Source organism: Polypterus senegalus, chromosome 13, assembly GCF_016835505.1.
Source record: "Polypterus senegalus isolate Bchr_013 chromosome 13, ASM1683550v1, whole genome shotgun sequence".
Taxonomy (NCBI): domain Eukaryota; kingdom Metazoa; phylum Chordata; class Cladistia; order Polypteriformes; family Polypteridae; genus Polypterus; species Polypterus senegalus.
This window is the reverse complement of record NC_053166.1, coordinates 155854087-155879192: the sequence shown is the minus strand read 5'-3', so window position 1 is coordinate 155879192 and position 25106 is coordinate 155854087. Positions and strand designations below refer to the sequence as shown.

The following is a 25106-nucleotide window of genomic DNA, read 5'->3' as shown; positions in this document are numbered from 1 at the left end:
ATTACATTAGTGTCCGTCATTTAAGAAAACGGTTAGGAAGGCTTCAGCTGTATAGGCGTGAAAATCTAAGCCAGCCTCATGCCAGGAGCAAAGGTTAAGTTTCGTTTTCTTGAGTTCATGATAAAATTATTGCGTTATCTTAAAAAAACAAATTTTCATTTTCTCGACTTTTCAATAAAATTATTCCGTTATCTCAAGAAAACAAATTTTTGTTTTCTTGACATCTCGATAAATTGATTCCGTTATCTCGAGGAGACAATTTAAAAAAATAACGATATTGCACGTCCTCTCTCAGCTTGCATAGTTTGTAGCAGAATTCACATTTTGCAGGCCCCACATATTTACCAGCTGTTGAATTATATTTACTTGTGATAGACTGGCACCCTTTGCCCAATGCTGGCAACAGGATACTCTGCGGCCCTCATGATCCAGAATTGGATTGGACAAAGCAGGTTTGATGATGGGATTCTTGGATAATCTCTCCATTCACTAACTTAATTTAGATATTATACTCCTGAAAAGATATGTGCTTGCTGCCTTTCTTATTTATATTGTAAATTTTGAAAACCCATCCATTCATTTTGTGCCACTTATTCAGGTTCACATTGCATAAGCAATGATGCCCAGACATCCCAGGTTAAGGAGGAGGTGCCACCTGAAGTCAAGGAGTTAAAGTATCTTGGGATCTTGTTCATAAATGAGGGGAGAAGGGAATGGCAGATCTAGTGGAGGATCGGAGCAGCATCCATCCGCAGTCATGCGCTAAACTAAAAGGCGAAGCTCTCGATTTAATGGTCAGTCTACGTTGATACCCTCGCCTGTGGTCATGAGCAGTGAGTGATGACTGAAAGAATTAGATTATGGATACAAGTGGCAGAAATGAATTTGTAGGGTCAGTCAGTCATTTTCTAACCTGCCTAGTCCTGTAGAGGGTCATGGGGGTCTGCTGGAGTCTATTATAGGGCACAAGGCAGGAACAAACCTTGGACAAAGCACCATAGGGCACACACACACACTCCAGCCACCATTGCAGGGTGATTTTTGTGAACCTTTTCATAAACTGCTATGTTAAGGCTGCAATATGAAATTTCCCGTGTAAGACCGGGTGTCTCCAGAAATTATATCAAAGTAATACAATTAGCCTTCGGAGAACTAGCTTTTACTAATGGCCTTTAAAGTAATACTTTTCAGTGCGCTCCAGTAGCCCCTTATAATTACATTTTCTTCATCAGTAAAGGAGAGATTAACTTGATTCTGTTGTTTTGTTTTTTCTTGTAATAAAAAGGCTGATTCTGCCCATTTGTAATCCGCCGCATGTTTTCACGGATTTAGGCCTGGGGAGTGGAGGGCCAGCTCTGTTATTGACATGTGGCCTTTGTGTGGCTTTCAAACCTAAGTACTGGATAGCAGTTGTGTTAAAGACGCAAGGCTCGTTCTTTATATAGATAGGCCTTTTGTATTTGTTTAAACATATCAAATAAAACTAGACGGTACTAATGAAGAGACTTCAAATGTTATGTGACGTTTAGAGGATTTTTATACTCCCAACATGACATGCAAGTTGTAACTGTGCCACATGCTTTGTCTATAAAGAGAAGTGCATGTTTACAGGGTAATACATTCCCCGTCATCACTAGGGAGTAGAGATAAGATATGGGAGAGACAAGGAAGGGTCTATCAAGTTTTTTTTTTTGAAGTTTGCTGCTGTTTATAGACTTTATGTCTGGTTGAAATAGCTGATCTGATGTTAACACGTGTTGAGAAATCTGTTTGCCTTTTACCTTGTGTTTTGTTATTGCTGACTTGGCTAAGAAATACCAGGGAGGTACTTCCTGTCCTGTTTACCCTTTCAGTTAAATTCTCCAAAGGTGGACACCTCCTAACATTTTCCTGCAACAGGACAGCCTTCTGCTATGCATTGAGTCTGTTGAGAGCAAACTGTTGCTCTGAGTGCTGCGTCTTGTTAGACAGGTTAGTGCTAACTGCCACGAGGGACAATTTAAATTTTTGCTTATCAGCTTAGTAAATGTTTTCTTGCTTAGCTCTGCTGCTAGAGCCATCACCTGCTGTGTGTGCAGTGAGTCAAGGTTGCCTTTTAGGACAAGTGAAAACCAAGGTAACAAAAAAATAAAACTTGAATAGAAAAATGTGCTGGATTAAATTAATATGTTGTGAGATATATATATATATACCGTATTTACGCCTGTACCACATGCACAATTTTTAGAAAATCAGATGCGCGTCATACACAAGGAAATGTAATTCAGTAATGTTTACTTCTTCTGCTTGTGCTCTCTCTCTCTCTCTCTCTCTCGCTCGCTCGCTCTCTCTCTCTTTCTCTCTCTTTCTCGCTCTCAGTCTCTCTCTCTTTCTCGCTCTCTCTCTCTAAACACTTCCTATACAATCACAACGCGAGTCGTACACGGGGCAAAATGATTTTCGCGATTTTCTCTGTAAAAATCAGGGTGCGCGTCTTACACGAGGGTGCATGGTACTCAAGTAAAAATGGTATAATACACTACCATGGCTGTTCGTTTGTCTGTCCAGGATTTTAAATCACCTGTAGCTCGCAAATCATTTCACCTATTGACCTGAAATATGGTACACATACACTACGTGACATCTAATATTCACTTTTGGGGTGATGATTGACCTCCAAGGTTATTCGTCTTTCTATTTTTATTTTATTGTAGAATCAACTCTTGGCAGCGGCCAGCAGGGTGGCCATGCGGCGCATGTGTATGGGCGCCGTTCTCATCACTACTACCTTCGCTGTTACTTCCCCTAACTCTTTATATCTTAAAATCATTCTTGATACACTTGACTTGAGCATTCCTAGTTTTCTTTCTCTGTGCGTTTAGCATTCGTTTGCTCAGAGGTTGATGCGCTTGCTGCTTTCTGAGCAGCGCTTCTCTTCTCCACCCTAGCGGCCCGCTGCTTCTCTTCTTTCGTTGGCATCTTTGCGTGTTAAAACTGATTTAAGTCAGTGTTTGTGTTGCAATTACTTGTAAGTTTTCCTTAATTTTTCGCTTAAGCTGGCACTTAAGTCTTCAATCTGCCTCAAGAATGATTTAAGATATGAAGAGGTAGGAGAAGTGATGGCGAAGCTGGTAGGGAATGAAAAAGGCACCCGTACACATGTGCTGCACTGCCACAAGTTGATTCTACAATAAAATAAAATAAAAATAAATAGAGGAACAACCTTGGAGGTCAATCATCACCCTGAAAGCGGATAGTAGACGTCACGTAGTATTTGTGTACCAAATTTCAGGTCAAGAGTTCAAATGGTTTGCGAGCGACAGGTGATTTAAAATCCTGGACAGACAAACGGACAGCCACGGAAGCGTATTATATATAAAGATATATACAGGTAATGGATGAAATGATGGTTTGGGGTGTGACCGAAGCCTCCCTAGTAAATGTTATAATGAGCCCCTGTGTTTTTTGTTTTTTTTTTTGTTTTTTTTGTTCCCCAGGATTGGACTGGTATCTTGTTCTCACACTGTTCCTTGTGTTTCCAAGGATAGGCACAGGCTGCTGGGAATCCTTTACTGGGAAATCTGGTTAGAAAATTGTAGGTTGTGACTAATGCAGTTAAAAACATTTTTACCATACATATATCCTAAAAGAACATTCTCAAAGCCAGTGTCATTAGGGGTGTTATGGGAGCACTGGGCCCACATTCACCCACATTCACCAGCCAGTGGATCTTAACTTCACATCTTTGGGGAAAAACAAGGGAGAATGAAAGAATCCTACACAGACAATGAGCAGACCTGGGAGTCTGTCCCTGAGGGCTGGATTTTTAGGGCAGCAGTAACCACTTTGCTTTCAGGCAGTCCACCTTGCACATTTTTATTGTGATGCCGCAGAATAGGACAGAATAGAAAGAGTACGTTGTATTTCAGTAATCAATGGAAAGACTGCACCACAGCTGACTGTAAAGGAGATTCATTGCCTCTGCTTGCATCTGAAGAAAGGCCTGTTGTTGTCATCACTGTAGCCAAGCCAAGGAAATGAAAAGAGCAGTGATGTGCCAAAAAAGCTTTTTAGACAAAGAGAATGTTCTTTTCAGTCTTCAATGCCTCAAAAATATTAACATTACATAAAGATCAGGAGAACGTGAGGTCATTCCTCATTGCTACTTTCAATCTTCAGTGCCTCTAAAATATTAACATTACAGTCATTCCTCACTGCTGCTTTAGAAATAGCAGAACGTATGATGTTGGCCCGCCACATTCAGTTCTTTTTTTTTTTTTCAATTCTAACCCTTTCCCTAATTTTTTTTTATTAATCCTGATCTCTTTCTGTGCTGTTTCATAAATCAGGGAATAAGAATTGACAGTGGCCTGGATGCCCTAGGGAGCAAGATGTCAACAGTGGTAATATCATGGAGTATCAGCTGTAATCTTTTCTATATAAACATCTACACGTGGAAACGTGTGTGTGTCTGTCTGTCCGGCCGGGAATTGAGAGGTGGAGTTGGGGTAAAGGCTCCACCTCTGAGGAAACAGAAAACTCGCTTAGCCGCTAATACACAAGAGAGACGAGCACATCGGCAAAACGAAACCTCCAAAGAAAGACAAAGTTGCTTAGCCACTAATGCACAACCGAGGCGAGCACGTCGGCAAAACGAAAGCTCCGAAGAAACAGACACTCGCTTATCTGCTATTAAATAAGTGTGGCGAGCAAATTGGCAAAATGAAACCTCAGAAGAAAGGGACACTCTCTTGGCTGCTAATTCACAAGCGAGGCGAGAACGTCATTAAAACGAAACCTCAGAAGAAAGACAAAGTTACTTAGCCACTAATACACAAGCGAGACGAGTACATTGGCAAAACGAAACCTCCAAAGAAAGAGACACTTGCTTAGCCGCTAATACATAAGTGAGGTGAGCATATTGGCAAAACAAAACCTCTGAAGAAAGACAAAGCTACTTAGTCACTAATACACAAGTGAGGCGAGAATGTCATTAAAATGAAACATCCAAAGAAAGACAAAGTCGCTTAGCCACTAATACACAAGCGAGACTTGCACATTGGCAAAACGAAACCTCAGAAGAAACAGACACTCGATTATCCACTAATATACAAGCAAGGCGAGCACATCGGCAAAACGAATCCTCCCAGGAGAGAGTAGTTCCTTTCAATTACCTGACATCTCTGCATTTCAGTTTTTTCTTCTGACGATTTCAGGAGTTTCTAGGACTCTGGGCGTTTTACAGCACGGGCTGTTTTATATTGTGGGTTTAGTAAAACAAATCTGTTTTGTTTCTGTGGTACCTGTTCATAGCATAGAACTTTATAAACCTGTCCAAAATTAAAGCCTTTAAATATTTTGGTAGCAGGCAAGCAATGTCATACATGGCACCTGTTGTATTATGGGAATATCAAGTTAAAGGGTCCTTTATTGCTATGACCAAATAAAGCGGACCAGTAAAACTTTAGTATCCAGAAACTCCTTTTAGATATTAATAAAGGAAGTTTTTTGCAAACAAGATTGTAGTACTAGGGTGTCGTACCGTGTTAGCCATTATGGATGTAGTGAGAAGTTAAGCAAAATGTCACCTTTTACTGGCTAACTAGAAAGACTACACTATGCAAGCTTTCAAGGCAACACAGGCCCCTTCTTCAGCCAAGATGCAGTCATCTTACATTTTACATTGCGTCTCGCCTGAAGAAGGGATCTGAGTTGCCTTGAAAGCTTGCATAGTGTAGTCTTTCTAGTTAGCCAGTAAAAGGTGTCATTTTGCTTAACTTCTCACCACAAACAAGACTGAAATGGCACCACTAACTAGAAACTCCAGAAGCCTCCTTTTAAAAACTTTCCAAACTTAGATTAAGATCTCAGGAGGCATCCAGCTTAAAAGGCACTGTATCCTTTTTGGAAACGCGACTTGAGAGATTTCTTACATGTGAAAGCAAGAGAAGCTTCACGGGTCTTGTTTTGACTTGTGGAAGTAGGAGCTGCTCTGTCATTTTACTATTATCAGTGTAATCAATCGCATAGTGGCCTGTGACAAGTGCCCTTTCATTCTGAGTGATAGAAACTTTGGCCTCATAAGAAGGTTTCTTGTTCTTATCAGCAATGTAAATCTACAGCCTCAAACAAGCAACTCATAAAGTCAACTTGATCAAAGTAAAAGTCAGGCAACTTGGGTACCAAAGTGTTTGTTTATCAGACATGTCCTCCTGTGCTTCATGGGAAACTTAACAACGTACTGTACTTTCTGTAAAGATGTTGTTATGATATCTTAAAAGTGTGGAATTTTATGAATGCTTGTTTTAAGTTCCTTTTCTAATTGTTGTTTCCTATTATGGGTGTTTGAGGCACTGCATGCTATTTTTACATTTATTTTTATTTTAAAATTTGGTTTCATTTACAAGGGGGAGTCAAGCTAAAGTTAGAAAATTGAATTTATTAGAAAATGGAACAAACATTAACAAATTTGATCATGTCATTTCTCAATGGAGCCCCCTTTTCAATGCACTGGTGCCACCAGCCTGGAAGTGCCCAGATTCCCGCAGAATAAAAGGTTTTGTCTTGTCCTCACCACCATCTGTGCCACTGAGTTATTGCCGAGGGGTACTACAGTCACTAGTGCAAGTTACTGTGACTTGCTGCAGACCAATGTGAAGCCTGCTGTTTGATCCAAGCGGCGGGGACTGCTGTCTCAAGGAGTCCTTTTGCTGCCAGACAAATGACACACACCAAGGCTTGTCTGGAGAAATTGAAGTTTCAGGTCTTGCCACGTCCACCTTATTCTCCAGATCTGGCACAGTGTGATATCCACCTTTTTGGACCACTAAAAAAAAAAAACATCTGGGTGATCGTCCATTCAAAACACATGATGACTTGAAGAAAGCAGTGCATGAGTGGTGGCGAGGACGAGACCAAACCTCCTCTTCTGCTGGAATCCTGGCAGTTGGCGCAAGTGCATTGAGAAGAGTGGAGGCTCCATAGAGAAATGAATGACATGATCAGTTTTGTTAAGGTTCATTCCATTTTCTAATAAATTCCATTTTCTAACTTTAGCTTGACTCCCCCTCATATTAAAAATTGTTTTTGCGTCATTTCCATCGCCATTTTGTTTTTCTTTGGGTGACATCATCATGACACCATATTGGTTGCTGTGGGCCACAGTTCCAGAAGTCATGGGTTTCCCATCACTAGTGTGATGCTATCGTTTGACGATATTATGAGGAAACCTTTGTTTGTGTGTCTGTGTGTGTTTTATTAGCACTCTTTAGAAGTCATGAATTCTTGACTTTTCCTCCTGAAATGAAACTATTGGGTTGTGGTTTTTGTTTTAGACAACTTAAGACCAACTTTAGGATTAAATTTTCTTGCTTGCCTTACAATTCCTCTCCTGGTCTTCCGCATTAAACATGGTTGCCTTTCCCTGTGCAAGGCATAACAAATATTGTATGTTTTTTGTCAACAGTTGGGAGGTATTGATGTTAGAAAAATCTAAAAAATGAATTAGATTTATGCATTAGGTGTCTTCAGTCAAAAGTCCATGATATTACTATAACACTAGAATAGAATATGAAATATGTCAGGGAACAGATTGACAGCTATATCTACCCTTAGATTTGTTACGGGTGCATGAGGCTACCACAAGGACCCATTGGTGTTGTCTTACTTCTCACACAGGACATATGAGGGTAAATCAATTGTTATCCACACTTTCGTGATCATTTTGTTTGGGTTGGCTGTACAGCCTTCCCCATGCAAATGTGGAAATATGGTGTCTGTGGTCGTAGTGCTAACATTGAAGGTGTACCGGGGCCAAAATCCCCATTGGTTCATGAACGTCATGGTACAGACTTGCTCATTGTTATGGTAAATGTAAACGTGGACAGGTGTCCTGCTCTTTCTTAGTGTTTAGAACTTGTCAGACCATTTTTGAACTTCTCAATCCATTTGTAAACACTCTGCTGTGTCCTTATTCTAGAATGTTCACAATATTGGCCCTCATGGGAAGGATACGAAATATGGCAGTTTTAAAATTCACGGCTCTGATGATTCCCAGGAGTGTTAACACTAATCACTTAAACCTCATTGATTGCAGAATGCGTCTAATGTGATTATGGATATCAGTCTGTTTAATGAATATTGAAGGAAAAATACAGTATGTGCTTTTATCAATGCAATGCATGGGATTGTTAGGTTTTAAGTGAACAATATTCCTGTTGTAAATGTTTACAATGCTCTGGTCTTTTACAGTGCATATAAAAAGTATCCATCTCCCTGGATGTTTTCACATTTTATTATTATACAACATTGAGTCACAGTGGATTTCATTTGGTGTTTAAATTAATTACACACGTCAAACACAAAATAACATATTATTAAGTATTTCACCCCTGTAAGAGCCATTTTCCTAGTTCTATAAGATTCATGAATATTTTACTAGATGATAATGCATAATATGGGAGATTCCTTTAACCACCGTGAATAGAATTGTGTTGGTATTTTCCTGTCATTTTCTAACAGCTTTTAGTGAACAATGTTCTCCAGTTAGTGTCTAGCCTTGCCTTGTGTAAGGTACAGAGTTATACGGTTTTTTAAACGTGTTCGTGTTTGTGCTCATGTTCGTGCTTGCGCACGTGACCGTGCCTGGTGCCAACGGCCTACTTATTTTTGTGTGGATTATTTGCCTTTAATTTTCACCAAATGTTTTAAAACGAACTTTTGGACCGTGAGATTTCTTTGACACGCGTTTAACCCGTGCCTGACTTTGCCTTATGCATCGGTGGCTGCAACCCCCTTTAAGTCAGTTTTTAGTAGATGGCAGCCATGACAGCCTTGACTCTCTGTGCCCTCTTTATCAGCTTTGCACATCTGGACACTGTTGTTTTTTTCCCCCGCATTCTTCTTTGCAAAACTGCTGAAGCTCTTTCAGATTTCATGGGGATCAGGAGTGAACAGCCTTTTTCAAGTCCGGCCACAAATCCTTCAGTTGGACAGGGATCTGGACTGTGACCCGGCCACTCCAGGACATTGACATTCTTGTGTAGCTTTGGCTTTATGCTTTGGCTCGTTGTCTTCTTCAAAGGTGCAGGTTGTCTTGAAGACTGCATGAAGATTTTCTCTTAAGATTTTCCCATTTCCCTCACAAGCCTCCTAGGGCCTGCTGCAGAGACACACCCTCACAGCCTAATGATTCACCAGGCTTCACGGTGGGGAAGGTGGGTTTTTGATTATGTGTCATGTGACATGGCGTATAGTGCTATAAACTAAATTAGGAGAAAACAGAAATCTTAGTTTTTGGCAAAAATGGATATAGTCAGAGTATTAGAAACAACTCAGGCCCCTTCTTCAGGCAGAGTTGCCTTGAAAGCTTGCATATTGTAATCTTTTTAGTTAGCCAATAAAAGGTGTCATTTTGCTTGGCTTTTCTCTACATTCATAATGGCTAATACGGTACAACACCCTAGTACTACAGTCAGGGTATTAGAAATAAACTTGATCCATTAGGCTTAAAAGTCAAAACAGAGGCAAAGAATTTAGGGGTAATTATTGACTCGGACCTGAATTTTAAATCACACATTAATCAGATTACTAGGGCAGCATTTTTTTCCATTCAAGAAATATAACAAAAGTTAGACCTCTTATAACATTGCAAGATGCTGAAAATGAGTTCACGCTTTTGTCTTTACTCCACTAGATTACTGTAACGCACTCCTCTCAGGACTACCCAAAAAAAGACATCAATCAATTACAACGAGTGCAGCATGGAGCTGCCAGAATCTTAACTAGAAAAAGAAAATCTGAGCACATCTCTCCAGTTACCTGTGCCATTTAGAATTGACTTTAAAGTCCTGCTTATGGTTTACAAAGCCTTAAATAATCTCACTCTATCCTATATTTTGGAATGTCTGTCACCTTACACTTCAAATCGTAACCTTAGATCTTCAAATGAGTGTCTGCTTAGAATTCCAAGAGCTAAACCTAAAAGAATTGGTGAGGTGAGGCGGCCTTCTGCTGTTAGGCACCTAAAATCTGGAATAGCTGACCGATAGAAATTCGCCAGGCTGATACGGTGAAGCACTTTAAAAAACTGCTAAAAACACATTACTGTAACATGGCTTTCTCATAGCTACATTTTAGTGTAACCCTGATATTATGTATATGCATTGAATTATCGTCTTTATTAGCATGGCTCTGCAAGCCGTACTAACCCCTTCTTTCTCTACTGTTCTTTTTCTGTTTTTTCTGTGGTAGCGATCTGCACCAACTCCACCTCATCAGGGCACCATGCAGTCCCTACATTGATGGATGGAAGGCCAAAGGTTCACATGACCATCATCATCAAATTATTTCACGTGAAGCCTGAAAACCATTGAGATCATTATGTTAGGTAGAATGCCCAGTGGGGACTGGGTTGTCTTATGGCCTTTGAACCCCTGCAGATTTTGTTTTTTTGTTTTTTTTTTCCTTGCCCTTCCAGTAATCGGACATTACTTTATTCTTTATTATTTAGTATTCCATAATCTTTTTTTATATTTTTACTAGGGGGTTTGCTCACCAACCCCCTTGGCCTGCACTACGCGCCAGCCACTTCACGTCTCTGTCGCTCGTGTTGTGAAGAGAGGGGCTGAATGAACCCCATGGAGATGCGGTCACTCCTCCAAAACCCCCTCTTAAACGATGATACAATGGGAAACAAATAGTTGTTTTTTTACCTACTCTTTGCTCGTGCCGCATGATCTGCATCTCATGTGGCGCTTTTAACATTTAAAAGCCTGTACAGCAGCTGTCCTACTCTTTGTGTTTTATTTCTGGCCCCAGGCGTGGATACCTTGGCACAAAGTCTTGTCTCTCGGGATGCGAGTTCTTGATATTTTTTTAGTTTATAATTTTAAAATGGAATAAGAATCTGAAAATCTAACAACATCACATTAAAGTTCGATAAATTCTGAAAAGAATGATACCAAACATATATACAGTGGAACCTCGGTTTGCGAGCGTAATCTGTCCCAGAAACGTGCTTGCAATCCAAAGCACTTGTATATCAAAGCGAATTTCCCCATAAGAAATAATGGTCACTCAGATGATTTGTTCCACAACCCAAAACTATTCATTTAAAAATGATCAATACAAAATATAAAGTAAAAATACATAAAACAAATTAACCTGCACTTTAACTTTGAAAAGAATCATGGCTGGTGTGAGTGAGTTTCTAAACTCTTGTGGGATTCCAATCCAACAGGACGACACATTGAAGAGCAACCCGAAGCAATCGCAGGCTCCCAGTGCTGTAGCAGTTCACTGTAGAAGCGAATCTAAAAAGATCGTGGACATGCTATGAGCGCCTGCCGTCGATGGGTGATACAAGGAACATTATAACTGCGCAGGGCACAGTATTACTTGGCCAGTAATTTGGCCATAACCCTGCCTGACTGCTGTGTGTGTGTATAGGAGAGTGTCAGATCCGCTACAATAAATAACTGCGCTGTTCCTGTTTCAAGCTGAATAAACGCTGGTGTCGCTAAAGTACTGAGACTCAGCTTCGTGTATTGGGGTGCAAGACGGGGACTCACACGTTACAACACACACACGTGGTCACAATGCTGTAAGTAAGTAAGTATCTGCTCGTACAGATGTTCACTATATGAGTAAGGCACATCGACTGACGATTACCCATAATCCCGCAGTGAGAGAGAGAACTGTCAGCTCAGTTGTGATCACGTGACACTCGGCACACAAAGCGCATACGTACTACTCGTATTGCAAGACTTCGCTCGTTTATCAAGTCAAAGTATATTAAAAATTTTAGCTCGTCTTGCAAAACACTCGCAAAACCAAGTTACTCGCAATCCAAGGTTCCACTGTATGTAGGTTTTAAAATAAGCCCAATTTAAAGCGTGACATAAAAAGTCACATAGAATTGTGTGACCCAACATTTGCGCGATAGACATGAATGCCGACAAAATAGCGCCGATTAAAACGCGGTGTCAAAATCACGCCGACAAAATGACGAAAGTTTCATTAAATATGAATTACTAGTTTAAAGCATATATAATAATGTTTATTTTAGAAGTCAATATTATGAGACGCGGCATGCCATCAACACGGCACGCAGATAGTCCTTAAGATCACGCCCTGCATATGTTGGAAGAATTGCAGCAAGACGTCTTGATAGTTGAGTGTATTTAGACTTGCTGGCTGCCTGACTGCTGGTAATTCCGCTTTGTATACGACGCGTTATGCCAACCCTCAACTGAGTTATTTGTTCGTGGCATGCCATCAGCAGTTATAACAGTTAAAACCTAGCACATAATGTGTACATAATGCGCACGTACGCGTCCCACTCTCTTGGCCTCTATCGCAGTTTTGTTGTGGCGATTTTGTCGGTGTGCTTTTGTCGAAAACCAGTTAGCGGGTTTGTCGGCGCTCATTTGTCCATCACAGTTTTGTCGGGGTGCATATGTCTATCGCGCTTTTGTTGGTGAACCATAGAATCGTTGCACAAAACCATTGTACTTTTAGGTTTAGGATTTTATATATAGAGAGTAGATTTTTATCAACTTTTTTTTTTCCATCATGTAAAGCACTTTGAGCTTCATCATTTGTATGAAAACGTGCTATAGAAATAAATGTTGTTGTTGTTGGATAGCCCGAAATCTCAATTTTGGTTATATCAGACCCAAGAACTTTCTGTCATCAATTGTGCCTTCTGACCAACTCTAGCCGAGACGTCAGTGCCACTCTCCCATTAAGCTGTGACTGGTTAAGCTCTCTGGCACAAAAAGCCAAATGAAATCCATTGTGATTCAACGTTGTGTAACAGTAAAATGTGAAAACATCCAAGTGAGTGAAGACTTTTTATAGGCACTGTAAATAGAAGTGAACCATTAAACAAAAAGAAAAAAAATGCCAGACAATGTTAATAAGGGCAACTCCTTTAGTTAATAGGTTATGGTTGTACTTTGGTCAAGTTATGGCTGTGTTTTGGTCATCATTCTAATCAATATATGTTTGTTTGCTCTTTTTCTTTTTCTCCCCTTTGCAGTTCATGCTTCTCTGGGCCATTTGAGTAGATGCATCTGTTTTTTACACAAGGCTCCTTTTAAAATCAAGAAAGTCTCTAGCCATGGCAGATGATGATCTTATTTTTAGCATAGAAGGGGTGGAGAACAGCCGGTCAAAGCGGGGAGGCTCTGTTGATGACAGTGACGATGAGGATGGCTTTTTCATCTGCCCAATCACCGATGACCCAGTGCACAATAAGTCTTCTTCTGGCGATATATGTAATTACCTGAAGAACCTCATCCAAAATGAGAAGTACAGTAGCAGCTCTTCTCCCAGGCAGTCTTTCAGCTTTAAGGTGAGCAGCAGATTTCATAGCCTTTGTTTTTGGGATTCTTTCACTGTAAAACAAGATGTTTTGGGTCCCACACTATGAAGAGGTCAGAGTGCAGGGATCACAAAATTCAAAAATATCATTTGCATAACCAGCTGAGCTCTTTGTTGCATGACTTTCCTGCCATTGACTAAAATTATATTGAGCATCAAAATCCTCTTTCCTGAGCTGTCATCTTTAGAACCTGTAATTGGAAAATAAAAATGTCTTGTTTTACAGCACACTAATGAGTTCTGGTGGAAGTGCTTAAGTGAAAAGCTGCGTTCACGTGCCATGGGAATTTTCAGAGTTCCACTTATGATGTCTCGCATTCCCACTTCATTCTTGTCATGTGAATTTCCGGTTGTAATTTTGGGAGAAATGAGCAGCTCAGTTAAGGTCCTGAGGGGCTACAATCGCTACAGGTTTTCATTTCAGCCAGTTTTGTAATTAAAATCCAGGCCTACCCGATAATGAAACTTTGGGTTTAATTGTATGGCTTGTTTGTGCTTTTGCTCTTCCAAGGTAAATGTTTTTATCATATTGGGAATTTTTCATTTTTTAATAAAATGAATATTTTATGGTCTGGAACAGATTTGTACCTTTTGTTCCTTCCCTTCTGTCTCATTTATTTCAAAATATTTTATTAACACAGATACCTCATGATGTATCTACACAGGTTTAAACAGAAGCACGTTATCTGAGAGCTGGTGGTTCTGTCATCATTTGCGCCTCATTACTAGCTGATGGCTGGTTAAGAAAACAAGGCAACAATTACATCCAAGATCAGGGGTCCTCAATCACGGTCCTGGAGGGCCACAGTGGCTGCAGGTTTCTAATCCAACCCAATTGCTTAACAAGAAGCACTTACTGCTCAAGTAACGCTTCTGCTTCGCTTTAGTTGTATCGCTCATTAAGATTTTGAACCCTTATTGCTGATTTTAGTCTTAAACAGCTGTATTCATGGTTTTTAAATGCCGAAAGGGACACTGCTCTGTTGGGCCCTTCAGCAAGGACCTTAACCTGCAATTGCTCTGTCCTGGGTATGACGTTAATCTGTGTCCATCCCTGCATGTCGGCCCTCCAGCCTGCAGGGAAAAACCTGGGGGTTGGTGGCAGAATTGGCACTCCAGCCACCTTAAAAAACCTCCCACTGTTCCATTCCATTTGAACTGGTGTGGTGCTGAGGTATCACCCGTTGCACGGCTGCACTCGGGTCCTAATCTGGATCCTGAGTTGGTTTATCTTGTGGTGGGTGCGGCAATGTGCTGTATCAGCATGCGCTCCTAACCTCTCTCTCTATTTAGCAATAACATGCAAATGACGAGAGAACAGCAGTTCTCCATTTAGCTTGTTACTGTTTCCACCTCTGTGTGTGTTTATCATACATTATTGGGTTTAATCAACTACTTGGACGGAAAGTGAAGAGAAAAAAGTGAAGGACTGAGAATTACTCCACCATTTGAGCCTTCAAATCATTTGGATGATACCCTTAGAAAGGGGAAGAAAATCCTTATATATAATTTGATACTATCCGTCTGTATGGTGATAACGTCAATACCTCAACTCAATACAAGTTAGAACCATGCAATGGGACTCTGCTTCTGTAGTTAGAACATCACGTGCCAAACGCGGACGCAGTATTGCATGATTGGCTAAGAATGTTCGAAAGCTTCAGTGATGCCGCTGGATGGCCGAGTATAGTAAGTCCGTGTTGTTTCGAGCAGATAACAGTAAGTTCAGTTGGTTTTTGGAACGTTGGTTTGGTGGGGCGTACTTTCCAGGACTAACATCGACGCCTGATTTAAACCCTTCGACAGCTCCAGAACCGTAAGTAATTTTGAACATATCGCCATTTGCTTGGTACGTCGAAATCTATCTTTGGGCAGTTCGGTTTTGGCATCCGTCCTTCTGACATCTATTGGCAAACTGAGTAATGACGGCTGGGTATTAACAACGGTCATTGTTTAAATTTTACCCGATCTCAGATCTAAAATGAGTGACGATCACAACGCAGCCAGAAGAGCAGCGGCCGCGGAAAGGATGCATAGGAACCAAATGTCAACATTGTGGTGGATGTTAGTCAACCATGCACCCGTCGGGGACTGGCAGGACATGATCCGCCACGCCAACATGATTATTACTCTGACTATGATTAGAGTCATAAAATGCGGTTTGTTTTGAAAATTTGTTTGCCGGAAAAAATCAAATGAGGTGAGCCGAAGAGCTGAGTTCACGTCTCGTAGCCCTGTTTAAGCAGGAAGCTCTTCACTACATTAGCCGAAAAGGTCTATTTTAAGCACAAATCAGTGCCATGATAACAAAATCATTTCAAGGAGTTAAAAAAACAAATAATTCTCTGCAGAGAAAGTATGGATTTCACAAACGTAGAATTTGTAGCCCGATTCAATCGGGCTCCCAGTCGCTTGTCTAGGATATGAGAATGACCTGAGATGGCAGAGTTAAAGCACTAATAAGCCATGAAATTAAATAATTGGCAAGAATTGCTTTCTAATTAAGTAACAGGGTTAGAAAAGGCCTGCAGCCACTGGGGCCCTCCAGGACTGTGATTGAGGACCCCTGTCCTAGATAAAGCTGTTTAAAACTGAAATAGGCAATTAAGGGTTCTGAATCGTAACAAGCGAGTAAAACTAATCCCAAAAAACATAACTTTAGTAGTAAATAAACAAGTTCTAATTAAGAAATTGGTTAAAGTGAAAACCTGTAGCTACTTCAGCCCCTCCAGCATGAAACTGATGAGCCCTGATCTGCACAGTAAGTCGTTAGTGTTTGTCTCAAATTTCTGGTGACAATAAAAGCACACTAAATGTATTATGTATATACATCGATGTAAATGCACCAAAGTGCATTTAACCACAATAGTGCCATAACTCAGTGGCGTGGTTATTTTTATTTATTTTTTAAATTTTACAACATTAAATGAGGTGAGAGGTTAGTATTACATCATGACTCAGATAATTTGTCTGATTTATCCCACGGAGAGCTACTACATCACATTTCCAACTAATAAGCTTTTATTTCCATCTGTCCCATTGCACATGAACGCAGTAAAGGAAATAAAAAATAAAAGGATCATCTTTTAAATGTGATTTTTTTTTTGTTGACAAACAGTTCAGCCCCCTTATTCATGTCTACGTTTTGAATATTTAACAGAGTACACATCATCAAAACTGTTACCAGCTTGCAAATGAGTTCTGTGTGGCTTATTCCTGTCTTGTGTGGCCATGTTGACAGATTAGTAATCTTATTATTGCATGCATAAATATCTTAAACCTACAGAGTTCAGTTAATTAACACTGGCTATTTTTTTTTGGCTGCATCATGGCTGCCACTTTTCAGGCCGTCGGCTTCAACATGATAAACCTTAATAACAGACATTCTGCTTATCACTGTTGGCCTGCCACATTTCCTTTATTGATCTGTCATTATGTTTGTATTTTTGCTAACTGGAATGCAGCTTGTCTGTATGTATGAAGAAGAGCAAAGAATCTAAAACATAAAAAGGTGAGAGAGAGAGAGTTTAAAATAAGAGTGAAAGGGATCAGAAGGATGAGAAGTTGAGGAGAACACCAAAGGGCTTACAAGTTAAGAATTTTTGTGGCTATCATAACTTGTGATTGCAGGGTTCACGAAATTCAGAAGAAGCCTTCACTTCAAAAACTAGGCCTCAGAACTCCGGCGAGGCCTAGAAACGTAATGCAGGCCTGAGCCCAAAGCTCAAGATGCAAGCTTGTGGCTTGCATAGAACAAAAAGGGACCAAAACCAATAAATCCTGCAAATGGGAAAAGGCAATCATAAAACCTCTGGCCCAAAACCAAGAGAGTCCTCATTGTAATAATAGTAAAGATTATTTAAGAATATTCAAATTCTCAAGCAAGAGAAATTCAAAAATGTAAAGTGTCCCTGTTTTGTTGTGGTAGGCTCCTAGGGCGGCCCTCTTCTACTTTCTACTCTTTATTATGTAGCCCTTAAAAGAATGTCTCTAATCCCATATTGTTACCACTGTAGTTCGGCCCTTTCCCCACTAATCTCAGGCAATTATTGTACCAGACCAGGCAGGAGAGAAAGTTACACGTTTATTTATGTATTATAAATAATATGCCCAAAGTAATAAAATGTGAGTGTTGGCAAAATAATGTAACATGATAGTAGACTACCAGGTGGCTCCATGTCTTACTGATTAGACTCGGGCATGGCCTGTCTGAATATGGCCTCAGAGAGGGGTGGTCTTCTTCTCCATGGATGGAAAATGATAAAGAGTGTGAGCTTCTTTGATACCTCTGTTTTTATCTTAGTCCAACTTCCTTGATGTACCTCTCAGACCAATAGCATGAGCCAATTCCCTACCTTATACCAATTCTGTTCAGCCATAACTCTGCCCTCCAGGCAAGCCCTCATTCAAGCCTAGACCAGTTACGGCCTGTATTCCCCCTGGCTAGTTAGCCTGGCCAGTAAATTTCTGCTTTGGGCTTCTAGCATGCAAAGGTCTTCTCTGATAGACAGACTGGCTTAAACATAAAATAAAAGTAGAAAGATGATTGCATAATTAAAGACTTAAAAGAATCTCCAAAAAATATGTATCGTACTAAGTATTATCAGTTTTTGTCTTTCCATTATTGACATTTACAAAGAATTGCAAAACAAAACCCAAATGTCTAAACCAAAAACTCAAAATGCAGACACAAGAGCAGAGTCCAAAGCCAAAGAATCAAACTTGCAGATTCAAAAAAGAAAGAAAGAAAATTCCAAAATCTAAAAAAAGTGACACCAAAAACCGGGAATTGAACATGAGCGTTAGTCAAGCCAGAAATGGAGTTGCAAATTCAAAGTCAAAAAAGCAGAATGTTGGGTCATTTGGCAGAAATATGTTTACAAAATTCTCACAGAGGAGGTTAGGAGCACATGCTGATACAGCGCATTGGTGCACCCACCACATGACAAACCAACTCATGACCCCAGGTTAGGACCCGAGTGCAGCCATGTAACGGGTGACACCTCAGCACCACACCAGTTCAGATGGAATGGGACAGTGTGAGGTTTTTTTATGGTGGCTGGAGTGCCAATTCTGCCACCAAGCTCCAGGTTTTTCCCTGCAGATTGGAGGGCCTACATGCAGGGCTGGATGAAGATTAACCTCATACCCAGGACGGAGCAATTGCAGGTTAAGGGCCTTGCTCAAGGGCCCAGCGGAGTAGAGTCACTTTTGGCATTTACGGGATTTGAACCGGCAACCTTCCGATTGTCAGCGCAAATCCCTAGCCTCAGAGCCAAAAAATGAATAAAGTTCAGAAAAATTTTAAATATAATGAAATTACAAAGGCTGAGTGTGGATCCCACAATGGGGGGCTGTTGGGGGCCCATAACCTTGGGTTCACCATAGAGAGGACAAGGAAGATATTACACCAGGGGTCCTCCATCACGGTCCTGGAGGGCCGCAGTGGCTGCAGGTTTTTATTCCAACTAGTTTCCTAATTAGAAAGCAGTCCATGCTGATCATGAAACTTACTATTGAACTGTTTGGCTTGTTAAGGCTTGCATTCAGTCAGTCAGTCAGAGCAGTTTGGATTGCACTGTAGAGTTTCCTACTGTGAGAACACTATCCATGTGTTTGGTGGACCAGAACAGATTTAAACTTACTGGTCCTTCCAATTCCCCTGTCATTCATTTCTAAACATTTTTTTTTATCACAGATACATCATGGTAAGCACCTTGGCTAGAGAGCTGATGGTTAGCTGCATCTCATTAGATAGGATAGATTAGATAGATAAGATAGATAGATAAGATAGATTGATATTTTGTCTGTCTGTCTGTCTATCTATCTATCTATCAAATGAGATACAGGTAACCAGCAGCCCCCTAGCCAAGGTGCTTACCATGAAGTATCTGTGACATTATTAACTAATGTCTGTTTTCTTTCAAACTTAAATGCAGCTGCTAAAATCTAAAATAGGCAATTAAGGTTTCTGAATGGTAACAGGCAAGAGAACTCAAATTAATCCCAAGAAAGTACAGTATTACTTTAGTAGTAAATTAAAGGGTTCTCATTCAGAATTTGGTTAAAGTGAAAACCTGCAGCCATAGCAGACCTCCAGGACTGTAATTGAGGACCTCTGATCTACAAAGTAAATAAAATTTGTCTTTGATGAATAAAGGTACAAACAAGGCGTATATAGAGTTAAACACCAACTTTCACTATCAGCAAGGACTGAGTTCTAAGTAGGACACTGGCTGGAATGAAAACCCGTAGCCATTGCGACCCTCCAGGACCGTGAATGAGGACTGAGCATTAGACAATAGAATTAACAACTTAGAGAAATGTCACAAATAGAAAAGCCAAACACATAATTAAAAAATAACAAAGAACAGGACTTTAACCTATAAAATAGGCAAAAATTAGAAAAGCAAAATAAAAACTATTAACAAAAAAACTGAGATAAGGGAAAGGTCCCTCTCTAAAATTACACCATGGGAACAATGTGGCGTGCTTCAATGGACAGAGCACAAATACTGTTGGTCACTAAATGACTTCCATATTTGTGGGTTAGGGTTAGGGTTAATATGCTAATGTATTCTCCCTTCTTTCAAAACATCCCATAAAATAAAGTTTCAGTGGAAAACTAAGAGTTGCCCCACTTAGTATTTCAGTATTTATTTCTTTAGATCAGAGGTCTCCCAACACGTCGCTTGCGATCTACCGGTAGCTGGCCAAAGGGTTAACGAATCCTACATAAATTTGAAAACTTGATTAGTCAAATTAGAGGTGGGCAATCTTTCCAAAAAATCATATCATGATCCTTTTAACACAAAATCACGATCCACATTCTGAATTGCGATCTATCTTTTCAATGTGGCAGACACTTAAGAGAATATCCGGACTCAAACTCAAGACCTAAGTAACACTTTATTTTAAATATCAAACAAAGTTGAATTCAATTGTTCTCTCGTTCGCTAGCTAAGCGGAGTTAAGGTACACGCCCCGAAGCTGACATGTGAGTGAGTGAGGAAGGCCTCTCCCTTCGGCCACTGCGTGGATCTCGGATTCACACTAATAAATCCCGAACTGTGACACATAGTGAAATGAGAGAAAACCAACTGGAATGTTCAAGCAAATTATAGAAAAAAAACTGATCTAAATCCGTTAAGTATTTCTCTCGTGAAAAGCGGACAGACATACAGACACAGAGAGACATTGGATTTTATATATTATATATTAGTAAACCTTTAAAATAATGTGCAGTTAAAGTCTCAACAGCATTCCTGGAGCTTAGTAGAGCCAGATAACTATAAGAATCTTCACTAAGCAGCTCTGAAAATGTCTGCTTTGTTTGGGTCTCCATACCTCGGTAAATCTGACATGAATGCCATGAAATCAAAGTTGAGAACAAGACTGACAGACGAACATTGAAATGACTCCAGAAGAGTGAACCTGAGGGGCTCCACTCCACCAGACACCTCAGTGCCAGTCATCTGACAAACTAAAAAACACATCACACATGCGACTGGACCTGTGAGTAAAGTGACACAGTGACATGTGACAAAATGACAAATGAAGAAGTCATATCTGTGGATTTGGAATTGCATTGTTTTGTTTTAATTCAATAGTGTGAGATACACTAGAAAATGCATACAGACATACAAAATGCACTTGCTGGTGAACTAAATATTTTTTTGTGATGTTTTAATGCAAAATGTGAGTTGTGGACACAAACATTTTGTAAATGTTCAGGCAAAATAAGCTTATTCAGTTTGTTTGGGTTGAAGTAAGCTGTGAGAATAAACGTTAGAAAACATGAGGAGCTCTCGGCCATTTTCATTTTGTAAAAGTAGCTCTCAGGGGAAAAAAGGTTGGAGACTCCTGAATTAGATGATTTAATCTATGTTGCATTTTTCTATTTCTTTACCAAACTTATACAATTGGTCATTTCCAAATGGTACAGCAGTTAGTCTACACTTGTCTTGTTTTTTAAATAAGCTGTGGGTTGAGTGTTTGGTGATATTGTGCCACACTGACTTTTAACCTCTGCGCCTTCAAGACTTGTCAGCCTGCATAATGAATGTTCAGGCTGAGCATCCGCAGGTTGAAAGTTTAAGGAAGAGGTTACAAGCACTGATCCACATTGGACAGCTGCCTCTTGTGTCTCAGCACTATCTCAGAAACCAGTAATAAAGGGTTTGGTTTTAAAATAATCTACTGTTCTGTGAGATACGCCCTTCCTTAACATAGAACAAGGTGTTTACTGAATCCAGTAGGCCTGACCAATAAAAAAAAGCAGCAATTACAGATAAGGGGAGGCTCATTGTTTGTTTTCAACATGCTTGGTGGAGGCACTGTATGTTTTAAGGCCTTAATCACATTCTATTAACGATTTCTGTTTTACTGTTTCTCATTAATTCTGTAGAAAGAAAAAGAGCAGCGCACAGTGCGATTCGGCGCGTTGTCTGAGAGAGGGCGGGTAGGTTGTTCTTGACTCTACTGCAGACCCTTTCCTATTCTCCTCCATCACTATCCTCTGATCCCTTTCTCCACTGTTTTGCATAAAACTCATTGCTGAGGAAGAGTCACCTCCTGCATGCTTTTTGTTGTTGCAGTAAACCCTATTTATTTTCATCTTTTCCCAATTCTCTCTTGTTTATTTTAATATAATTGTATGCTTCCAGTCTGTCAGAAGGCCAGCATCTCAAGTAGAGTACTGTAAACATTTATGCAGAAACCATTAAATGCAGAAACAGAAGTTTGTTATTGTGTTTATTTATATTTTAAGTCCTGCCTTAGGTTCACATTGTGACCCTAAGCACCTTACTTAACCTGTCTGTGTTTCAGTTGTAAAAAAATGAATGAAAATAACTATAGTTTACGAGGGGGTACCAAAAAATAACCAGAATTGGAAAAAAAAAATGTTTTAATAATTTTTACTTACTGAAACTTTAGTCTCTTTCAAAGTACTCTACATGTGAAGGAATGCAATGGTTTTTCCAAACATTTTTGAAAGAACGTTGTCCAATGCCTGTGGCGATTTTTCTTTGATTTCCTCCGTGGTACAAAAACGATTTCCTTTTGAGTTCTTTTTTCATGCGGGAACAAGAAAAAAATTTGCGCAGAGCAAGACTTGGCGACTCAGAGCAAGAACTCTGAGATGTACAAGTCAATTCAGAAATCTCTTCAATAGTCCGACGACAATATTCGTAATTTTTTTTCAAGATTTTCGTCACTCTTAATTGTGGAAGGTCAGCCAGATCTTAGTTGGTCTTCAAGTGACATTTCCCCTCGTCTGAAACGTGAAAACCACTTGTAGACCTGTGTTTTACTTAAAGCTTCCTCTATAAAAGCATCACTACAGGTTCAGCAGCTGTTTTCCCTAAAAGAAAGCAAAATTTAACGCTGTTCTTTATGAACACCCATCACAAAAATCGTAGAACACATTTAATGAGCACCAAGAAAAAAACGACACGGAATGCTGTACAAACAATACAGAGCAATGCCACTTGGCAGACTGCCACTGAATACTGTACGTATGCGACATCTAGCGGCGAAATTCGCAACTAAGTCTAGGTTGCGCGCCAGGTACAGATTCCGGTTATTTTTGGGTTCCCCCTCATATGTTGGGTAAAGGTATGTGCCAAATACAATGATAATAATGTTGTTTTAATGTTTCTCCTTCAATTGTTAAAATTGTAATGTTAGTGCCAGCAATGCACTAATCTAGCCACTCAGTCTCAGCAATGATAGACTTCTTTAGAACATGAGAACAGACCATCAGCCTGTTAACTTATCAATCCATGTTTAAAAAAAAAAAAACAACTTCCAAATCAACATTTGAAGGTCCTTACAGTACTTTGTAACTTATTCCATACAGATATGGTTCTCTATGTAAAGAAAAACTTCCAGCTGTGCAAAATTGACCTTTAACCAGCTTCCATTGGTACACATGTGTTCACATTGAAGAATTCATTTTAAAGTCAGAACTGACAATCGCCATAAGAACAATTAAATGTAATTATTCAATTCATTGTTTGATGTAATTTATAAAATCTGCAGTGAGACTGAACTAAGCAACCTTGTAGTTTATATGGAAGGGGGTTGTCTTTTAATATTCCTTTCTACAAGTGCTGAATTCCCTTCCAGTTTTTACAGATCAGAATAGATTGCATATTAAGATTAAAGTACAAATTTCACAGTTTAGAAGTCTAAACCCAGCACATTCATATTCTAACTCACATTTATTCACACCAGGTCTATTCAGGCTTCATAATTCGCCTAAAATGCACCACTTTGGGATGTGTTAGGAAAACCAGAGAACTTGGAGTCAAATTTATTCATGAATAAAGAGTGTGCAGACTCGACCACACTGGGATTTGAACCCAGTCTTGAGAAGCTGTGAGCCAGCAACCACTGAACCACAGTCAGTAACTCAGGAGCCATTTCTCACCAGGTTTGGTTTGGTACACTAAATTGACACAGTAGTGACTCCATACTGTTCCTTGAACAGTTACATGTCCATGTTGATGGCAGTTATTATTTTATTAAATAAACCAGGGGGCTTTGCCCCCTGCTTGCTTCGCTCGACAATCCCCCCGGCCTGCGCTACACGCCAGCCACTTTGTATCTCTGCCACTCGTGTATGTGGATTTCACTTTCACCAAACAACAAATCTTTTAATTCTCATTGATACGCCTCTTCATTGGGAAGAAACACTACTTTAAGTCTCTGACTTAAAGTTTATTCGATCTCTTTTCGCTGTTCCGTTATTTCACCAAGTAATTTCTGTTTTTTGCGCTAATGCGATCTTTACTATAATTTTTTGGAGACTTTCGAATTTTAGTACTTTCATTATCTCTAACCTGCTCTGTATGTGTATCGCACCAACGTTTTTGAATTCTTCACGACATTCTACTTTGTCATCTACTCCTTGTCTTTTATTTCCGGCACCGGGCGTGGTTAAATCTCTTGGCACAAAGTCTCGTCTCGCAGGACGTGAAAGTCTCTCTCTGAAAAATTCACATCTCGTCCCAGGCTAAAAAGTCTCGCCTCGTCCCAGGATTTTGTTTATTGTAATAGAGAGATTTATACTGTAACACAGGGTTTTGTTATTGCATGCTCACAAAACTCAAAAAAGGCTTAATACCACAAAGAAGGCCTCAAAATACAAAGTAGGCCTGACTCTGAAACTCAGGCTTGTGGCCTGCACACTTAACCAAGGCCAAGTCTATAAATCATAAAAGAAGGAGGGGAACCTTAAAAGCCCTGTGAAAACTACTTAGCAAAGAAGTCTTTGTTAAATAAAGTTTGTTTAAAAAATATTCAAAAAATATAAGCAAGGATTAAATGCAAAAAGGAAAGGCAAATACAATATATTGCCTCACAAAAGCAACAAAGGCAAATACAAAATGTTGCTTCACTAAGGCAGCTGAATAATAAACACAACCAGTATTCACACTTTTGAACTGAAGACAGGACTCTTGACCAAGGAATGAGTGAGAGAAGGAGGTCCTCAATTCAAAAGTGCAATCATGTGGGAAAGGGCTTCTTGTTTGTAGACTACTTTCATTTTCTAGACGTTGAGCATCTGCAATCCGGAATTCCAAAGTCCGACACTTTTTGAGCAACAACATGACACCACAAGTGGAAAATTCCACACCTTACCTCACTTGCCCATTTGGGGTTCTAACCAGTGTTCTCTCTAATCACCGTTACTGATGAGCCGGTATAAACAACACATGAGCTTGTACTTGCCA

General features: G+C 39.9%; 1 protein-coding gene across 1 annotated transcript in view; it reads left to right on the top strand.

Annotated features, from left to right (window-relative positions):
* eef2k (eukaryotic elongation factor 2 kinase) overlaps positions 1-25106 on the top strand; it is an 89230-nt gene that overhangs the window by 14002 nt on the left and 50122 nt on the right. The window contains 1 exon segment of the mRNA XM_039775946.1: positions 13022-13336. Within this exon segment, the coding sequence (XP_039631880.1) occupies positions 13103-13336 (234 nt within the window). The 5' untranslated portion in view covers positions 13022-13102.